The 21,788-nt window shown below is 37.3% G+C and overlaps 1 protein-coding gene and 1 pseudogene across 1 annotated transcript; one reads left to right on the forward strand and one right to left on the reverse strand.

Annotated features, from left to right (window-relative positions):
• Window positions 1–23: 23 nt before the first annotated feature.
• LOC132123918 (spindle and centriole-associated protein 1-like) lies at window positions 24–6,592 on the reverse strand (annotated as a pseudogene).
• A 1,219-nt stretch (window positions 6,593–7,811) lies between these two features.
• LOC132124120 (protein shisa-2-like) lies at window positions 7,812–15,598 on the forward strand. The gene is made up of 2 exons (XM_059534955.1): window positions 7,812–8,894; window positions 13,997–15,598. Exons 1-2 carry the CDS (start codon window positions 8,591–8,593, stop codon window positions 14,575–14,577), a joined length of 885 nt encoding a protein of 294 aa, XP_059390938.1. The 5' UTR covers window positions 7,812–8,590; the 3' UTR covers window positions 14,578–15,598.
• The last annotated feature ends 6,190 nt before the right edge of the window (window positions 15,599–21,788 follow it).

Below are 21,788 nucleotides of genomic sequence, written 5' to 3' on the forward strand. Positions count from 1 at the left end.
TCATTTGACTAGGTTAGGTTAGAATCTATTGTTTTATTGATGTAATCTGGCCAAGCCAACAACTCAGGCTTAATTCTCATGGTCTGTTGCCTTGTGTTGAGTTCCTATGCACAGACTGTTCCACTGGGCATCACGTTCTCAACATGAGCATTATACAGATATGCTGCGGTCAGGATGTTTGATCAGACCGACCTAGGGATGTCAAATGTATTTGAATGCTATTGTGCATGAAAATATGATGTTAATGCATAGACCATATTCTTCTTTTGAGCTCAATTCATTTGACATGAGCGGACAATGCAAACCAGCCCACTCTTTTCATCTTGTCCACCTGTCAGAAATAAAATAAAAATTCTGAAGTTTTACATACTATAAGTATCTATGTGAAGTTTTATAAAACTACATACAGATGGTTGTGTGTACGATAAAAATCATACCTGATTCTCAAGGCTCTGGATTTCCACACTATCCAAACTTTGTGGTGAATGTCTTCCAGTTGACCTGAAATGCCTTGTAATCAGCACAACTGGACTGAACAGTCTAGTCCTATACGTTTCTTATCTTAGTCGTATCCTATCACATTAGTCTTATCATATCTTGTAAGCAAATTCTGTTCATGGCTTTTTATAACTCACCTACGACTACTTGCACTGGATTGTGGTGAATGGTTTCTCTCAGGAAGTGTCAAAAATGGCTCTGGAGTTAACCCTCTAACTTCTGTAAAACATGAACAGTCGTCATTTATCAGTTACTCTCATTCTGCAGGATCTGAGAGGATGCAAGTATCATTTAAAGAAACACACACCTGTGTGAGTGGTGCTGGAGTCAGGAGGCACTGGGGAAATGGCAGGGGAAACTCTGAGGGAGGCACTCTGTTTCTGTTGTTCAATGAGCTCTAGTAGTTTAGCTTTTGCTTCGGCACTTTGGCGGTTCAATTCCCGCAGTTTTTGTTCAATCTCCACTGTTGAGGATCTCTCTACAGAAATAGGCTGGACAAAAAAAGATCTAAATGTAATAATTGTGTTCACTGTTTGTTTGAATACGTCATTAACTTACTGTATGATTGTTTTGTTCTGTCCATATCCATATGGACAACACCTTGACAGCCACCACAGATAAACTACTCCTAAACTTGAATTTTCTGTGAAGCTGCTTTGCAATGATTTGTATCGTGAAAAGTGTGAATAGAACTGAATAAACAACCACATCCAAACTCACTGTGTACTATACAAGCCTACCTCAGCTCTCACAAAGTTGCAGTTGTGAGATAATGGAGGCATAGTTAAGAGCAATAAAGTCACTATTACAATTCAAAATTGTGAGATAAAAATTTACAATTATGAGAAACTTACAAGTCTCGCAAATCATATGAGATACACACTAGGTTTGTGGTCAGAATAATAATAAAAAAATAAGAAGGATACAAATAAATTATTCTAATCGGTGACAGTAAGACTTTGCATTGTTACATATTGTTTTTATTTCTTGTAAATGCTACCACAAATATATTAGGCAGAAGATAATAAGAAATGCTTCTTTACCAGAAAGACTGGAGTAATGAATGTTGAAAATCCTGCTTTACTATATTTAATATATTTAAATAGAAAACAGCTGTTTTGAATGTAAAATAATATTTCACATTATCACTGTCTTGACTGTTGTTTTGATCAAATAAATGCAGCCTTGGCAAGCATTAGAGATGTCCCTAAACTTTTGTACAGTATTATAAAGTCATATTTGTGAGATATAAAGGCACAACTATAATAAAAATTGTGGGGAAAATCAATTGAAAAACAGATGCGAGGAACTGCAGACTACCTTACTCCAAGTCTATAGTATGTAACTAACCTGCTGTGGCTCTGTAGAGAGCGACACTTATCTAACTATAGAACTGGTTGTGGAAAGTCGGTCTGCGCTCTGCTCCTTTGATACTGAAGCTCCAGCTGGAGATGGACGTGCTGCCCCAACTGGGCCCGGATCGCTGCGTTCTGACGTGTCAGTTCAGCGATCTCCCCTAGCATGGCATCCTGGGAGAGATCATCCAGAAAATGAGTGGGTCGTGGTAGGCTAGCGAAGGATGAAGGAGAGATTGAGATATCAAAGTCCTCCGGTGAACCCTGACTTCCTGTTGCTGCATAGGAGCCACTGAAGGGCAGCGGGGGTGCGAGTGAATCTGGATGACACACTGGGAGAAGTAACAAAAATTCTGTTGAGTCATCCTTGCATTGATGATTCAGTCAGATTTGAGCAACTTCCTAAGACACAAATATATATTTCTAACCTTAGAAAACTCAGTTTCTGCTTAATCATTACATTTCGATTGTTGATTCATAAATGCTGGGCATAATTACAGAAAGTCAAATCAAACACATACACATATACATATACATATATATATATATATATATACACACACACACAATAAATATATATATATATTTTTTTAATTAAGGGATTTTTAAGGGATTTTTGCTCATGCAAAATGCTATGGTGATTAAGTGGTTTCCAGGGTGTCATGTCGCTATGCAGTTGTATTTTTACTTACTACTTAATAGTATTTATGTATGTATTTAATACATTGCTAAGGTTTTCTGAGTATTTTACAAGGGTGTTTGTTGCTGGACTATTGCTAGGGTCAGGATGTTCATATCAGATTTGTATGGGTCCAATTATAATGTCTCTGTGAATTGTCATCCATTTTAGCATCCTCCAAAATGTTGCATTTTCAATTGTGAATAATATATGAACAACAACAGTGATGCTTGTCAGTGTTAAGCCCTCAACACTACAGGGTGTCAATTGACAGATCTTGCCACACTTCAGACTGACCTGCGGGAAGCAGACCATCTCTTTGACGAGGAGGAGAGAGCAGCACAGCTGCAGAGACAAAGTCTTGTTGCTGTAAATCCTTTTCAATACCGCCAGACTCCAGATTTCTGCTTTCTACAGAACACAACACACTTTTTCTTAATCACTGTGCCACTACAGGTTCAGATAACTCAAGATAACCACTCCTAATATTAACTGGTAAGATACATCTTCAACACAGTGGCAATGCAAGTTTACAGGTCCATGATCTGTGGATCTACAGTTACTTTGAGCTGTGATGTCTGTGATTTGCACTGTTGAGTGTTGTTCAGCAGAATCTGGTCTTCCCACCACCAAGACTACAGCATCTAGGCGTTGCTCTAGGTCAGATATCTGCTGCTGCAGCCTTGCCTGCATGGAAACAACAACAAACACCATCAAAAATGGCATCTGAATGGATAAACCTGCAAATAATATCTGGATAACGTTGCTGAATGATAAATAGTTAACCTGCAGGGCGGTGCTCTCTTCCCTCAGTGTCAGTGACTCCACAGTCAGGGCGTCAATCAAAGCTCTCTGCTCCTTCACTTCCTCCTCTAATCGTCTTCTCTCCTGTGCCTCCCTCAAAGCCTCCTCTTCTTTCTGTGTGCAAGTGATGCCAATGAAGAAGTAACTCAACTGACCAATTAAAATAAAAACTTGTGTGTGTGCCCTTACTTTTCTGATATGACTGGTTAGACGTCCAAGTGTCGCCACTAAAGTGACAGAGAAGCCAGTGAGGCCTGGTCTCTGTTGCTGCGGTCTAGCTTCTGGTGGAGGATTCTGGTGGTCTAGAGAGTCTAGCTCAGTCTCCACTTGCTCAAGCATGCCCTGCAGAAGCACCAGACTGGACTGGTTTCCTGCCAGAGGACTTAACCCTGAGCTGTTCAGACCAGAAGTATGTTCAGGATGCCCTCTACTGGCTTGAACTGACCTGCTCTTAATACCTGAAAAAATGTATATATATATATATATAAAATACATAAAATAAAGGGTCTGTATAATTTATGCCTACATACACACCTAAATACACACACGATTAAAATAATTAATTTAAAAAAACTATTTAAATAAATGTTTACATTAACTGCATTATCATTAATTTTGTTAGTATTATTAATATTTACATATTTTTTAAATGTTTTTTAATGTCTGTCAAGCTCATCGAGGCTGCCTTTTATTTGATCTAAAAACAATGTTGTGAAATATTATTACAAAAATAAACAAAAATGTTATTGTTAATGTTACAAAATTAGCATTATTACATTAGTTTATAATAAACTAAAAAATAGTGTCTGATAACAGTGCCTCGCCTGGTTGAGAGGAAGCAGGCTCTGGGTTCAGAACCTGGTTGACTAGCGAGTTAGACTGGTTTACATCAGAATGAGTCTGCCTGGATTTTAAACGCTTTACAGCCACTGTAGCATTGAGCGCTGGGCAAAAGCAGCATAGATATTTAAAAAAAAAAAAGTTTTATCTTGACATCAATCACATCAAACCTGCAATTAGATAAGAAGCTCATGCCTTCATTACCTGCCTGGTCTTCTCTGACTCCAGTATTACATGGTGTCTTGGGTAGCTCTTGCTCTTGATGGTCTGAGGCCCATAGAAAATACTCTGACCTACATTTATTTCTTTTTCTGAAAGCAAGCATTTAAAAATGACATGCTTAAAGACAATCAAAATGCATTAGAAGTTTTTTTTGTTGAAGATAAATGACCAGTCATTCACACCTGTGCATCATAGAGCTGAGGTGCACAGAGGCATCCTGGGCTTCATCATGCTCCTCTTCACACTCCTTCAACTCATTCAGGGCCTAGAAAAGACTTTATTACTCTAGGTTTTATTACAGAATAAAAGCTTTTGGTGGTGCTTGTGTGTGAGTACCTGCTGATTCATCATAGACTGGCTGAGCAATGACAGCTGGGTTGGAGGATCAGATTTTTGATGAACAGGTAGCTCAGAGTCAGAATCACAGTCAGGTGCCACAGTAATGGTGGGGGATCCTAAAACACACAAATCTGTGAGTTTTCACAAGTACATTTACATAACACTTGTTAAATCAGATAATAGCACATCAGTTTATGCTGCACAAGAATCAACTACCTGTGCGTCGACGGGGTGCATCACCAAACAGGTCTTTTACTCCAGCCAAAGCTCTGTCTGACCGTGCAATGACATCCTGCAACTGACACCGATCTGAAAACACCTAAACAAATAGATTTTCATAACCTTTTTGTTATCCAATTTGAAAAACTGTGGGAACAAAATGTTATTATGAGCTTGTATTAACTCTTCTAAAGCATATAAAATAGGCAGACAAAACTGATATATATATGTATATATATGGAACGGTTTTAAAATATCCAAACCTGTTGAGTATCATATTTTATACACCAGGCTTTTATGGCTCATATAGTATTATAAAGTGAGAACATGGAGAATTAAAAAAAACAACTCAATTTTATACAGTGGTCCAAACTGAGTTTGCAAATATGTGACTTGGTTCAGTTGCTGATATTTATGAATGACAGATTTACAACAGTACAACACACTTCTATAAAATGCATATAAATATCAGTTTTGATTATAAATCTCCCAATATGTCTTAATATAAGATATTTAAATGCTTAGTTTTGATCAAAGCTCATGGGCATTTATTGTGGGGGTAAACATATAAAGCAATGCATTACAATGATAATTGAGAGATGCACAAACATATGTTCCTCAAAATAATAGTTTATCATATTTGATACATTTAATATGATTTTTCAAGTCGCTAAAGCTCGGTAAGTGTTCATCTTGTAATATTAATAACGTTCTAAAAGTTATTTTTTTAGTTAGTTTTTTTTTCACAATAATACTAGAAGACCTTTTATTTGCTAAAAGGGCTAAACCGTATATGACAGGGTTTCAGCAGTTTTAAAAATTTATAGAAATTAGAAATCTGTGTATCAAATATAATACAGCATGATTTATAACTACGATACAGCAGGTTTTTTATTAAAACATATTGCATTCTTCCTAGATATAGTTTTACAAGCTTAATTTTGTGAGTGTTCTGCAATCCATACACACCTCTCTGATGATGTTGAGTCGGGCTCTATCAAGTCCTGGAGGACTGGGGGGCTGGTTTTTCCTCCGTCTGCGTGTTAGAGCCTTTTCTTTTAATTCCCACTGCGCCACAACCCTATTCTGAGATCTGTGCATATCATGATGTCGAGCCTGTGAGATCCATGTATGGAGAAAAATAACAGTAAATGCACAAGGATATGCTTAGAGCTTTCAAAGTAAAATCCTTACCAGTTCCTCTGGTGTGGGTTTATGCACTGAAAGATCGTGCACTGTGCTCTAAAAGAAAAGGAAAACAGATAAATTATAAGGCATCACTTCCAGAAAAGGATTTTACGTAACTGGTTATGTGAGGGTTTCTCATCACCCATTCTTTCTTGGGTGCAAACACCTTCCTGGTTCGCACTGGTCTTTTACCTGTACCATATAAAGGACGGTTCATCCGCACTAAAGACTTCTCACAGTAACAGACACAGAAACAAGTGGCACCTATAGAAACAAACAATATAACGTTACTGCTGGACAAACATGCTTTAAAACGATAAAGTTTGCATTTTAACAGGAACAGTTTACTGTATGTGCAGAACAGAGAACATTATGACAAGCATTGTAAATTAAGGTAACGTTATCATTACGTATTATGAAACGTATCTATTAAATTATATGCTAAAATTCAAACACGTCCTTGCTAACTACTAGCTAGTCGTTTTATGCACAATGACCGACACAAACTGGGTAAGTACTGGGTAAGTATCTCCTTATTTTACCTGAAACTGTCAGAAAAACAATGGAGTAAGATTTTACCGTTTGTTTTTGTTGGTGCTGTAGTAACAGGATTAAGGAAGCGTTGATCAGGACCAATTTAAAAGCACCGCTACAGTTAATTTCAAATTAAAAGTCCGCGTGTTCTCTTACTATAAAACTATCCTTTTGCTAAAAAAAAGTTTGAATATACATAAATACGAGAATGTCTTATAGATAAATTAAATATTGCGTTTGTTAAATATAATTGTATTTTTACCTAACAAACGAAGACCAAGATCGTTTAATATCCACTAGAGTGCGCTGTCTACTTAAAAGTTACGTTGTTTCTGTTTAATACCAGATTCCACTAAACTACATTTGTCTAGTTCTGTATGATTGTCATCGTGTGCACTGGAGTAGATTTGTTTGTCTTTTAGAAAGAGGAAAGGTCTTGTTGTGTATGAATATAAAATTAAATAAATGTTACATAACACACGCAATTTTGACATTTTGCCTGTGACTGTAAACATTACTGTAGTGTTTAGAAAATATATACATTTGTATTTATTTTACAGTTTGCATGTCACCTAATGTTCATTCTACATTATTTAACCATTTTTTATATATGATAAAATATTTTAAATGTTATTTTTCTGTCATTTCACTGTCGATAGTGGCCTATAAATATGTATAATATTTATATTTATATTAACATGAAGCTGTTTACCTTGACTTTACATTTTGAATGTAATATGATGTTCACTGTACATAATGCATTAATAAAAATAAAAATATTTTCCCGTCAGTATGCTGTCGGCCAGCAGCCTGTTTATATTATGCTTTTTTAATTTTATTTTACTATTGGATTGTAACTTGTTCGTTGTACATAAAACTAGGTTATTTTTCCGTCCGCTTGCTGTTGATAGTGGCCCAGGTCTTTTAGTCCTGATCGCGGGCTCTAATTGATGTGAGCCACCGGCGAGCTAAATGCATTACAAAACGGCGTTTCCGTCCCTTTTGTGCTCAGGCAGATCCCCGCAAAACACCCATCGCACAGAAGCGCTCCTGAAACGCCCAGGAGCCCCGTCAATACACAATGACACTTGTTTGCACTGCAACAGCCGGAGAAGCAGTCAACTAAGACACGACAGTGCGCATGCGCCGCCGGACGGGTGGGCAGCTACCCCCTGGATGAAGGAGAAGTTGTCAGTGGGTCACTCGGTCTATCAATGCCAAATCCTCACTATGCACTGGTCCTGCTTATAGAGATGCTGACAGCTGACTGCTTGCTCCCTTTGGAAATCAGTTGTTGCAGTTGAGTGCTCTTTTAAATATTAATAAGCCGGACCTCCTAAAACGTTTAGGCTATACTGAAAGTCGCATGATATGGATTAATGTGGAAAAACTTCCTTGACTGGTTGGTAAAAAAAAAAAAATGGTCAGAACACACTGAGGAATCGAGCGTATGGATTACAAGTGAAGTCAGTGGTTGCTCCGTATCTCAAGGGAAGACATTTGAGAAGATGAAGATCCGTTCAGAGTTGGATTGATGCAAAGTTTGTCTGAAGTCTTGGAGGTTTCTCGCAGGAATATGGGATATTCTGAATTAATGGTTTATGAGTATAAAACCGCATCCCTTGTGGCTTTTATGCGTTTTCCCATGTGTCCTCTTTACTTTAAATCCGAAACAAAGCTACTGGAAGTCTTGTGACGGCTGGGGGAAACAGTGGATACTTGTCTGGAGCAATTCTGTTGGATCTATTGAATTAACTTTGGAATTTCTCTGCCCAATGACATTTCCAAAGTTGTTAGTTGGTTCCTTTTTGCAGCGTCTCCTCATTTTATTAGTTTCATTTACCAAGCCATTAACTTAACAGGGTCTAGACCAAAACCCTGAGGTATTTTAGTCGCAGAGGTTTGTGACAGTATGCGGGGATGCACGGGATTCCCGATGGCCGTCTCGGTGGTATTGACACTTTTGACCATCATTAACGTGAAGGCGAGTGGAGAATACTGTCACGGTTTTCATGACTCTCAGGGTGAATGGAGAGACGGTTTTCCGTGTCCGGAGCGCTTCGACAGCGCCGAGGCCATCATCTGCTGCGGGAAATGCGAGCTCAGATACTGCTGCTCCAGCTCAGAAGCTCGCCTGGACCAGGGCACATGTGATAACGATAAAAAGACACAAGACACCAACACCGGGAACAAGGACGAGAAAAATTCTGGGGCAGGTAAGCTGAAGTCTGCATTGTTTTCTGCTAGAGTAACTTCCTCTGTCTGAAACAAATTAGGCAATTATACCGTGTAATCAAATTGTACTCCAGCTAAGTTTAAATGGCTTAATTCAATAAGTTTTACATCAGCAGCAGTGTGTAAGGTATATCGACCCATTTAAATGTTTTGTGACCCTCAGGCGTTTTGTGCGTAAAAGCCCCACTAAATGAGAAAGTCGGGTTGAGTTTCATGTCCAAATGAAGTTACAAAAACGATTAAGGTTAATGTTGTGTGGAACTTTATCTCCAAGAATCAATCTTAGCGAGAAGCGGTTATTATTTAGAAGGGGCTTCATTATTCTCGAACGAATGAATCTTATGAACAGGATCATTTAGTGAATCTCTGAATCAATTGGATTGGAAACTTATGAATCGGACTCACTGACTGAACCGCGAGTCGTTTATTTGGTCATTTCCGAGTCGAAATAAACCATGTAGCTTACTGTGTGGGTTTTGTCAAACATACACAATATGGGGTTTGTTGCAATAGTAGCAAAGTTTTAAATAAAATGAATTAATGCAAAAATAATTAAGTAAGTTTTATAACATTGAGTGGCATTTCTACAGTGGCATAGCCTACAGAGGATTGTATTTATGAATTTGTATTTCTGATCAGTTACAGCTATTTTACTGAAGTCTGAAATTATATGATCATTTGTCAGTAGACTTTTGAGAGCTGTAGGCTAAATGCAGTATTTAATTTTTTTTTAGTAGGCTACTAAAAGAATCATTAACCGGGATCGTTATAAAGAATCTGAAACAGAATCGTTCAATTACTGACGATTCCCATCCCTAAATATAACGGTTAAATGTCATTGCTTTTCCAGGTTTTGACTGCTCCAGTTAAATTATCATCTAAATTGGCACCTAACCGTCGACTCAGTCACAAATGTTAAATTGTACAGCGCGCGGTTATAAATAACTGCTGTTTGTAGCACAGTAACTAGCGCGCGCCGCCAGGAATTGTTTCGCGCGATCTCCAGTCGTCCGGTTCCCCACGAGAATCAAGTTCACAGTTTGACCCTAAAAAGCAACAGTTGAATAAAATCACAGTATAGGGTAAGTTGTCATAACCTTGCAATTAAAGCACAATATAGACTTTTCAGCAAAATTTAAAATAGTAAAGAAAAAATGTAGCATACATGAATTTCAACGTATACACTGACAACTTATAAACCCCAAAACTTTAATATTCTACCCCATATTGATGCAAGGGTACATTTTTATGAGTTATAAAAACTACCTATAACCTAAAAGAAAGAAAAAAATATTGTTATTTATTTATTTTTAAAGAACTAAAGAGCTCTTGGGCTCTTTTAATTATGCAAATCTAAAAGACAAGAGGTAATGGTAGTCTTCTAAGGCATATGGGCATGAAGTTTGACAGGGCCTGTCTGGCAGTTGAAGACTTGGTTCTACTTGGACAATAATGCAACAGGTGTGAATTCATGTTAAGGGGCCCCAAATCCTTTTAAGGACATGAGAAGGGCTTTGCTATCATCATGTATTGGCAATGAACTTCAGGTCCTCTAATAACGTTCTTGATTTGACTACAACAATACAAATAAATCAGGACAGGTTTACATGTAGCCTACACAAATTTTTATTTTATTTTATTTATTTATTTACTACATATAATGTTATATTGAAAGGATGCCATGGGATAAAAAAGGTAATTGACACTTTTTATCTCATTCTCATTCTAACTTTACATCTCAAAATTCTTTTTTTTTTCCACTGTGGAAAAAGACTTTTTTCTTGCAGATGCAAGTTTATCTCACAATCACAAGTTAACATGTCACAATTGCAAGAAAAAAAGGTCTAATTGTTAGATAAATGTTGCAGTTATCCTGTGGCAGAAAAACTTCTATAATTATCTAAATGATACAAAGTAAATATTTTACATGTTTTAACAAAACTATTGAAAACTACTGGCTTGACTGTGTCGCCGTCCATCTCATTAGACACCTATTGCTACCACTCAGTTTGAATTATAACAAAAAGCATCTCCAAGGAAAAATAAATCTATGGAAATAACCTGTACAACAGATTCTCTATTGTTTTTCCACACACATTTGTGTGTAACTGTGAATAGGGTGTTTAAGAAAAAAAGGGGTGTTTCAACTGCCGAAAAAGCACTGATTTTCAAAACATGCACACAAACCTAAAGCTTGCCAAAATTCAGGTCATTTACTGAAAAATCCCCCTGTTATAGAAATAACTATGAAAAGAGCTCCTGTAAAAATGACTCCCCTGTCATTTTTGCATAGCAATCATGCTTTGATTCAATAACGTTATAATAAATTGTTAAACAATAGTTGCATTTTTTAGGTTATGGCTGAGTAAGTGGAATCTGTTTTGCTCCTGTAATAAAATCAAAAGCAAGTTTGCATGGCTATTATAGATGATTTGATTCAACTCAATTATGAGGGTGAGAGATCCTGACCAGATCCAACAAAGTAAATGCTGAAAGCTTCCCCCAGGCCATCAGATTTCTAATTAAGCTATAAAGGTCACTTTTAATGCAGAGTTACCTGTCGGAAAAAGGATGAACATGGTCAGGTAGAAAGGGCAGAAAGGATGGCACTAGTTGCAGGAGATTAGAGAAGATCAAACCTGTCTTAATAAGTGTTAATGAGGGGCCCCCGGACCCCTGGGGACGAGTCACTGGTGGAACATCTCGTCTTTCATATTTGCTTTTCTCTCAGATCCCTTCATCTCACATGAGCTGGTAAGTTACCCATCTGTGAGCGGGATGGAAACTTGTGAGTGCTCTGTTCTGTGATTTACAGATACACACGCATGGCTTATTATGAAACATCAACAAGGTTCAGCAATGCTTTAGGCTTCAAACTTGCTTATTGTTATTTAAAAAAATTACCTTGAGCTCAGTCACACTACTGATATTCTAGTCTTCCTCATGGCAGTGTGGGTACAAATGCTTCGGATGTATACTGGAATTTGAAACGGACGTGCGCTTTCTAAAGAGAAGGTAAAACATTGCTCAAGGGCTATATACAAACAAAACTCCCCGAAGTCCTCCAATGTCCATCCAGCACTTTTCTGTATTTTTGACATCAGGGAGGCCTGATACACACTATAATAATACATTATGTATCATATATTATATACCTATAATATTACATCTTGTATCAGTGGCAGTGAATACATATGGATGACCTAAATACATTACGAAGGTTGTATTACAAGCATTACATTTTAAAAACAAGGTAATGAACTGTACTTTTATTAATGATACCTCAAATCTAGAAGCTTGCTTGTTGATGAGATTCCTTTTCTAAATTATATGATTGTCACCTACTGGATGATAAAACAGACAAAAAATAAAATCTGAAAGATTTATCCTAAAGCAGAAGGTTGATGCCCATTTGAGTTGGTTCTTTAGATTTTGGCCAGTAAACAGCCACTAGACCCCAGGCGGTAATTATTGATAGTAAATGTGCTAAAATAAAAACAGAAAAAATAATCTAAAATCTACAGTATACAAGCTTTGTTTTATCAGATATCATCTGAATGTGCTCCAGTATTTCCTGTACACAACAACAAAACACAGCACGAGCCGTGATGTCTGATCTGCAAACAAATAACTCTTATGATCAGGTTCTTTTAAATGATTCAGTCAGAAAGTTTCTCAAAACTCATAATTTAGCGGTTTGCATCAGTGAATCGTTCAGATCTGTTACGGAGTTCACCTCACGGAGTCATTTTCTCTTTCGTTGTCTTTGAAATGAACTGAGAATGTTACTATAATGCAGGTGTGTTAAACTGAATTCCTGGAGGGCCGGAGACCTGCAGACTTCAGATTCAACCCTAATTAAAGGGTTAGTTCACCCAAAAATGAAAATTAGTACTAATTAGACTAATTTATAATGACTCCTAATCCTAGGTGTTTATGACTTTCTCCTTTCAGACAAATCCAGTCAGAGTTATATAAAAAATTGTCTTTGATCTTTCAAGCTGTTTAATGGCACTGAGCAGGTGTTGCATGCATCAGTCCAAAAGAAGTGAAATAAAAAGTGCCCATCCTTAATAAAAAGTGTCTCACACGGAAAGGCCTCCTGTAGCGAATTTATACATTTTTGTAAGAAAATAACATATTAAAAACATAATAATGAATGTAATGTAGCTTGCGCTCACTGTTGTACACGGAAGCAGCTCCTGGTGGATGTGGTCAGCGTTGTGCACAAGCTGCTCAGAAGGGAGGAACGTGAAAGCACAGGGGAGACATCAAAACAAAACATTGGTCTCTAATTAGAAGAAAAAAACAAGGATTTGTAAAGAAGAATGTAGGAGGATTTCGATTAAAGCCAAGAGGAGACTGGTTTTCCTTTGCTAAAGTAAGGAAACTCCACCCCGCCAGGAGTTGAGTTTGACACCCTTCTATAATGTGTACTTTAGTTTTGTAATGGCCCATTCACAACAAAAATGATAATCATATTGACAACTATAACTATACAGTTTTAACAATTGTATAGAGAAATCCATACCGCAACTATAAAAATAACAACACAGAGAAATGAATCACTTGCCATCACTTTCAGAACTTTCCAGATGAAAGATTAAACCTAAAAGATTTAAACATTTAAAGCGGTATAAACTGTATACGACAAAACTGTAGCACGCACTTATAATAAACTTATAATAAGAAAATTATCGTCCACTGATGTGGGTTACTAATATATGTAACGGAGGCCAGCGAGTAGTGCTGTGTAGGTAAACCTCACTCCCCGATCTCAAGAGATTCACTAGCGACAGACGTTAGTGGCTGCAGCCATTTAGTCTCCTTGTTAGTGTGTCTACCTCCCATGCCAGAGACCTGAGTTTGAGGCCCACTCGGAGCGAATGCGAGGTGTGGCGGTGAGGACCCGGGAGAGAGGGGTTACATATAGAATAGTTATCGTTCTTAGTGTTAATGGGCTATTATATCGGTCTGTTTACTGATGGGTTAAAATCGCAAAGTATAAGTAAAGAGGTTTTTATTTTATTTTATTTTTTCTTTTGAATGGGTTTGTCATATTTTTCCTGTTTTTACCCTGCAGTACCCATCTACGTGCCCTTCCTGATCGTCGGCTCGGTCTTCGTTGCATTCGTGCTGGTGGGCTCCGTCGTTGCCGTGTGCTGTTGCCGCTGTCTCCGTCCCAAACAGGAGCCTTCATCAGGCGGCAGCTCAGGAGGAGGGTCCAGCAGCGCCCGTGTCCTCGAGACGATTCCCATGATGGCCAGCACAGGTACTTCGCGAGGTTCGTCCTCCCGCCAATCGAGCACAGCCACCTCCTCCAGCTCTTCAGCTCCGCCCGCTGCTCCCCGTCCTGCACCTGCCCCTATGCTCCGCGCCCAAGCCTCGTGCTGTCTTCCACCAGACGCCAGCGTCTACGTGAACATGCCTACCAACTTCTCAGTGCTTAACTGCCAGCAAGCCACTCAAATTCTTCCTCACCAAGGCCAATTCCTACATCCTCAGTATATCGGTTTCGCCCACCCTATTACTTCGGCTCCTGCCTACCTAGATCACGCTCAAGCAGGCTACCGCCCATTGCAGTCTCCATTCCCTCCACCAACCAGCGTGGCTAGTGTGTCCAGTGTGACGGGGGATCAGAAATACCCTCCGGTTACCATGTGAATGCAAATGGGACTATCATAGGATGCAAGTCTGAATTGAAATCACAAGACGAACACACAAAGAATCAGTTCTGGGCACAAAATTGAGAGTCATGACTTGCAACCTTCACAAATTAGACTCAATCTGGTGCTTTATCGAACACAATATTGTTTTCTGTGATATAAAGGACACAGTGCTTAAGAAATGACTGGATGTGTGTGTAACGTGCCTTGAAAAGTGGTAACGGTGCCGTTGTAAATGAAGCACGTGTGTATACATATGCAATGTATATTTGTGTTGTATAACCGTGCATGTGCACTCTGTGCGTGACTGTATAGGTGTGTTGGTTTATGAGATGCAGTATGTGAAAATGTGTGTGTGTAGTGCACTATACAGTATGTTGTGTGTAATGGGAATCACAGGTGCTGTAATGTGAAAAACAGTCCTGGCTCCCTGTTGGATGCTTAAAATGTAATGAAGTGAACACAGGACACAGACTGTGACGCTCCACCCTCCTGCCCACTGCAACACATGCACATACAGTAGACACACACACTTACACTTTTGCATGCACACACTCACATTCTGCAGAACCAAAGTCATTTTCACATTGTCAAGGAACTGGATAGAAAATAAACAAAAATATAGGCCTGTGTTTAGGAAAGCAATGTGCGAAGATGTGTGTAGCTCAGATCAGCGGTCTTCAGAAAGCACCAGAGTCAATTACGCAGTAAAAACTGTCTGCCAACTGTTCCCCTTCACTAAGTCTCTGCCTTGTGAAAAGCTGTGTGTATGTGTGCCACTTTTCTTCCCCTCTGTTAGCATAAGGTACACTCAAGGAGTACCAAAAGGGTTCCAGGGCATTTCATTTGGAGTGGGTTTCTTTCAGCACGCTCAAAGGCGGCAGTTTAGTGAAAAAAGAAAAGTCCCAGGCTCCTCCAGCAGAAGGCCATGACCTTTCTGAACTTCTAAAACTCCTGTTTTAGATCTTAGACTGGCAGAAAAATCACAATGAAATGAAACACTGCCTGATTTAAAGTCACCAGTCTGAGTTATTTGGCTTTCGAGATAAAAAGGTAGTTCACTGCAAAATGTTGTTTCAAACTTTGAATGACTTTCTTTCTTCTGCTGAACACACAAAAAAAGATAATAAAAAAATGTCTGTTTTATTTCATCCAATGCAAGTCAGTGTTGTTATTGTTAACTAAAACTACACCATTGAAAATAATTGTTATTCATTTAAATACAGTTGAAATAAAATACATATATTACATGAAAAATGTGAAATGTTACAAATTATTATTTTTTTGTTTTTTTAATAAAAACTAATAAAAATACATAACAATAAAACAAAACAGAAAATGTATATTAGATTAAAAACTTGAACTTAAAGAATGTAAATATAAATAAGAACTAGAATAAAACAAGTTTAAGTTAAACTAAACTAAATCTGAAATAAAGGTTAAATAGAAATATTTACCTTAAGCTTATAAAAACTACTATATACAGTACATATAAATTATAGCTGTTCAATTATGACGTCAACTCAGCTTAATTCAGCATGGGTTCCAGTATCTACTATATTTAAAAGAAATATGAACATGTGCATAGAGTTTTATGACTAAATGTTTTTCTTTGAGTGCAAACACTTCGTATGAAAACTATGCAAAGATATATGCATGCAGCCCTTGGTCTCAGTTTGGTCATGAGTGTTGAGAGTGATGAAAGTCTGAGCACTTAAAGGCCATGTGTAACAGGAGCACTCGGGTTTATTTTAGCCATTAGCTGCATGTCTTCATATGAGAGCGCCACATATACCGCTGACAGCAGTACTCAGCATCTCTTACAAACAACCCATGCAGTGTCACTTAACAATCTCTAAAAATATTTATTATAATTAATATATTTAATATGTAAAAGACACATATCACCCTACTCTTAGAGAGAGAGGCACATTCAACCTCAAATACTCATTCAGTTTCACAAACACACATATCGTACACAAAAATCGATCTGATGTGAAATTGCCCACAGAAACAGCTGAAACAGACATGCTCCCTGTCAGGACAGACTTCAATATTTTTTCCTATAAGGGTAGAAACCAAACTACCTCAAACTTTAAAGGGATAGTTTACCAAAAAATGAAAATTCTGTCACCATTTACTCACACTCATGTTATTCCACTCAGTGGAACACAATAGACGATATTCTAAAAAAAACTATTTTTTTCCATACAGTAAAAGTCAGTGGGGTCCAAAACAACAACACTATTATCACTTATTTTAATATTATTCTATTATTTTAGTATAATATTTTTTATATATATATTAATATTTTGAATTGGTTTTTGTTTTATTTTCAAATTCCACTTTAATTTTAGTTTCGGTTTTAGCAATTATGTCGTGCTTTTGCCATATTTTACTTATTTTAATATTTTTATTTAGCTTAAATTTATTTTTAATTCAGTTTTCGTTTAACTCTAATACTTCAACTTAAACTTTAGTTATTTGCCAAGGCAACATGTTTTCTTTTATGTTAGAATTTTTTTTCTAACCAAGCAGTTTTGCCATTTTTATAAGCTTAAGGTAAATATTTCTATTTAACCTTTATTTCAGATTTAGTTTAGTTTAACTTAAACTTGTTTTATTCCATTTCTTATTTATATTTACATTCTTTAAGTTCAGGTTTTTAATCTAATATACATTTTCTGTTGTTTTATTATGTATTTTTATTAGTTTTTATTAAAAAAAAAAAAAAATTAATTTTCAACATTTCACATTTTTCATGTAATATATGTATTTTATTTCAACTGTATTTAAATGAATAACAATTATTTTCAATGGTGTAGTTTTAGTTAACAATAACAACACTGACTTGCATTGGATGTAATAAAACAGACATTTTTTTATTATCTTTTTTTGTGTGTTCAGCAGAAGAAAGAAAGTCATTCAAAGTTTGAAACAACATTTTGCAGTGAACTACCTTTTTATCTCGAAAGCCAAATAACAAGTATAACGTGATATTTTATTATAAATATACTTCCACTAATTTATGATTATTATAACACTTGATTTAATTACCTTTAACAAAACCCAAACCTCAGAACTGACTTTATGTCATTGTGCATGATGAAAATTTAACAGTGTCTTTTGTAATTAAATTGTCTGCATGCAAACATTTAAGGCCACAGGACAGATGTGTTCAGTCAGTAATATTTGTTTTGCACATATGAGACAGGTTGAAAATTGAAAGCTATATCTATATAAATATTACATGAAAGTGCTAAAATAAAAAATAGCTTTTAATTTAACTTGCTAGAATAAAAACTTTTTGAACAAGAGTCTTTAAACACATTTAAAAGAATGCGTCACTAGTCACACTTTCCATCCAGACAAGGCATGGCTGCAAATATGTTATAAAAAAACACACACACAAAAAAACACAATAATTGCATTTATTAATCAAGTATGCCTGTGTTCTTGGCATGTATATATGGAAACCTTAGGGTCAGACTAATATGTAAGGAGTCTTTGGACAGAGTTGAAATGGATCCACATAGTGCTTGCTGAGGTGCAACAGGAATGGATTCTCCATATTGGAGGCAGTGGAGCTGGACAGAATTGGCTCATATTCAGAGGCCTGGGCGTGGACTTCTTAGCAATGAGGGATCACTGGACTGATGGAGTTTATAAGGTCACACACACACACCCTTAGTTACATTAAGAATTAAATTAACATGTATGGGATTATTCTAAATATCCATTTGTCACTCCTATAGTTAATTCAGAGTACATCTGTGTAGTTTACCCTTCACATATTTTTTTTTCACATACACACTAGTGCACTGATGTACCATGTGCTCTTTGGCAAACTGAATGATTTGGGGTTTAAATAAGGTAAGATCTACACATGCTGTAAATGTGTTATTCCTCTCCTTTCTTTCCTGTCTTTAATCTTAAGATAACACTCCACCTCGGCTCATTTCCTAACCTCTAACTCTGCCTTTCTGAAGTGCACTTCAAACAAACCCATCCAGAGAACGCACAAATCAAACACCACTTATAAGCCTGTTGGTGAATGTTGGCTTTCACTTTTTAAGACAGCATATAAGTGAACTAAATCACACTAAGCTCATCTTTTAGCTCAGTAATTTTAAAACAATCTTTCTTGCTGAGCCTATAAGCCCTTTGACACTTTCTCACATAGGCTGTTATTCAAAGTTTGGTAATCCCTTAAAAGCTTGATGAATGTATGGTGTAAATTCAAATAGCATGAATTAAATTCTGATATCATTTACTCACCAGTATGAATCTGAAGCAATGAGTTAAAATCTAGCCAGCAGAAATGTCTTTTTTGTCACATATAAGTGAAGCTGTGGTAGCGCAAGCCATGGATTTTCAGATTCGCAAAAAATTGACTCATATGAACAGGTTCTGGATAAACTATTTCCCAGTACCATTTTAAAGGGTTGCATTCTTACAGACAGTGTGTAACTAAAAAATGATGTAAGCCAGTTGACAGTGAGGTCATTTGTGCACTGCATTCAACAATGGAAACAAAGACAATGGTGGAAGTCTCTCGAGAGTCAAGAATGACGATCAACGCTTTGTTGAATCATCTGTGGATCCTAATGTGGCTTCGAAACCCAAAGGCAGAAGCACAGAGGTGGTTGCAAAGGGGGCAAGTTTCACCAGTTGTTGGAGCAGGGGCAGCTCTGTGTCTGCATTGTCTTGCAGATCCTCTTCAAATGTGGTAGCTGCTTTATTAATTCAGGCGTGCAAACTGGCTCTGTCATAGGCAGCAAGAACAACGTTAACAACAGGAGGATGGAGGATGCTGTGATTTGAGCTGTATTTGTGAGATTCACAATAATAGACGTTGAAGGTCAACATATACATAAAGTGATTGAAAGAATGTAAAGGAGGACTAAAAATCTCCAATGACAACTGGCAGTGCTACATTTGCTACAAGAACTTGCATCATCTATTGCTTTTCATCAGAAAATATAGAGAAGCTTGCTGGTTCTGTTTGACTCCTGTAGAAACTGGCGAGAACCTGCCTGCCAATATATCAAGACTGTGTAAAAAGGACCCTAAAAGATAGTGGGTTGAGTTTTAATGTTGTCAATAAATGAAAGTGTGTGTTCAGCATACAAAGTCTCATCTGTTAACATTCACAATACATTGGAACTATTTACCTCACATTTGGGCCATGTTCCAAAAAGAGTTCCCCACAGTGATGCCGGGGATCCTCGCTGTCAGCATGGAGCGATGACGCACATGCACTAATACTGTGGGTTCTTTGCATGATTCCAATGGTGCAATCAGCTGTGCTTTCTTTATCGCAGTAATTGCAATTTCGTTGTCCAAGTGGGCTTCCCCAGGGCTGATAGAGGAAATCCTTGTTCTCTTCAGCAAGGTGACAATTCAGGTGGTGTCACAAGGGAAGATGGCAAAAAAGTTTTTTCAGCTGTTACTTCCTCCTCCTAAAGAAAAGGGGGGTTTTCTGCCCTAGCTTAAGATTCATGACTGTTGAACCAGCACCAGCAACAGGTATTACACATTCAAAATGCTTATAATATGTCACCTGTCATGTTCTCTGCAATCCACAGGATTGGCTTACATCAGTGGATTTGCCCAATGCATATGGCCACCTGGGGCACAGATCATTTCTAAGGTCTCTGTTGAGCAGCCTAAATATTTTTGGTCCCTAGCGCCACACATATCTCCAGGATGTGCAGAAGCAGTGTGGCTCTGCTGTGCCATCTGAGAATAATAGGATTGTTTGCCTATTTGGGGACCTGCTCCTGGCTGCAGACAGCATGGAACAATCAGTGTTTCAAATGCATATATAGACCAGGACTCTGTTGTACGCATTCCTGCCAAGGGCTTATTTGCTAGCAAAAACATGGTACGTGAGCATCATGACATTGTTGTTCAGGACACCATGGTGTCTTTTCCCTGTGCAAAGACCTACTGTCCCAGGAAGGAGCCAGATTCTGCACCCTTGTCTGGAACTGTGATTTCTAGTGCCTGCCTGTTGCGAGGGGGAATCTGATTGATCTGACTAGAATCCTTGCATTTTGAATAGCGTTGCTTTGAAGTAGAGGGTATTTGAAACTTACTGCAGTCGAAGATCCTTATAAGTGATTGTGGGGATACTGACTTTCCAAAGAAAGGTCACTCCCATTCCACACTGGAAGTTTATTGGATGGCCGTTTCGGCTTGTCATGAGGGCATTGATAGTGCTGCACCAAAGCATGCACCTACTTGCCTTTTGGTTCCTTAAATGCTCAGGTATTTTAAGCCTTTAGAATCCTTGAGTCTGAGGATGCTGCCCCGTGGTTGGTACTGGCATCAAAGAAGGGCATGTGATCTTTACCTGTGCTCTTCTTCAGATTGCCCGCCCTGTCAAATCTCTGACTCAGAGAAAGACAAGAGATGTCATGTTTTATACGAGTTGTACTCAGGTGCATTGAACAGGCTTCAGCTAGCTTTTTGTAATTTTTACCAACTCAACCACATATGCAGGTAGCCCTGCCCACATTATCACTGGCCTTTCAGACGAGAATAAAAGTTTCTATAGTAAATGGCACAAGAGTGCGATATCCCATAGTCATGTGTTTTAACTCGTTTCTGGGAAAAGTAGTTATATGCAGGACACCGTTTCTAATAACTCTTCTCTAAACTTTAAATTGTTTTGTCTATTTGAAATTAATAGGCAGATATAGTTAGATACAGCTCATATAGCTAACTGAAATAAGTTTAACTTCTAAAATAATTAAAACTGGAATAAATAACAAAGCTAAATAGAATATTTAAAAAAAAATTACAAAAGCAAAAATGAAAATGACAATATTTAACTAAAATGAAAACTTCTAGAAACTAGAATAATAGAAAATATCAAATTAAAATATAAAAATGATATACAGTAGTCAACATTTGAAATGGATCTAAAAAGTTAATCAAAGTTTTAAGCTTTAAGCTTTAGGACAACTTTGATGAAAGGTTTTGAACAACTTCAAATGTTGACTAGTGTACATAATAGCTCCTGCTCACCATATACTTTCATTGCACAAAAGAGTGGCATGAACATCTTTAATTCCTCCTTTTTTGTTCTATAGAAGAAAGTAAGTCATACAGGTTTGAATCAACAAATTTAAACTGAAAAATCATATTATCTTACACTAGAGGACAACAATAACATGGCAAATATAAGGCTGAAAAAGAGAA

The sequence above is a fragment of the Carassius carassius genome, chromosome 42, assembly GCF_963082965.1.
Source record: "Carassius carassius chromosome 42, fCarCar2.1, whole genome shotgun sequence".
NCBI lineage: Eukaryota > Metazoa > Chordata > Actinopteri > Cypriniformes > Cyprinidae > Carassius > Carassius carassius.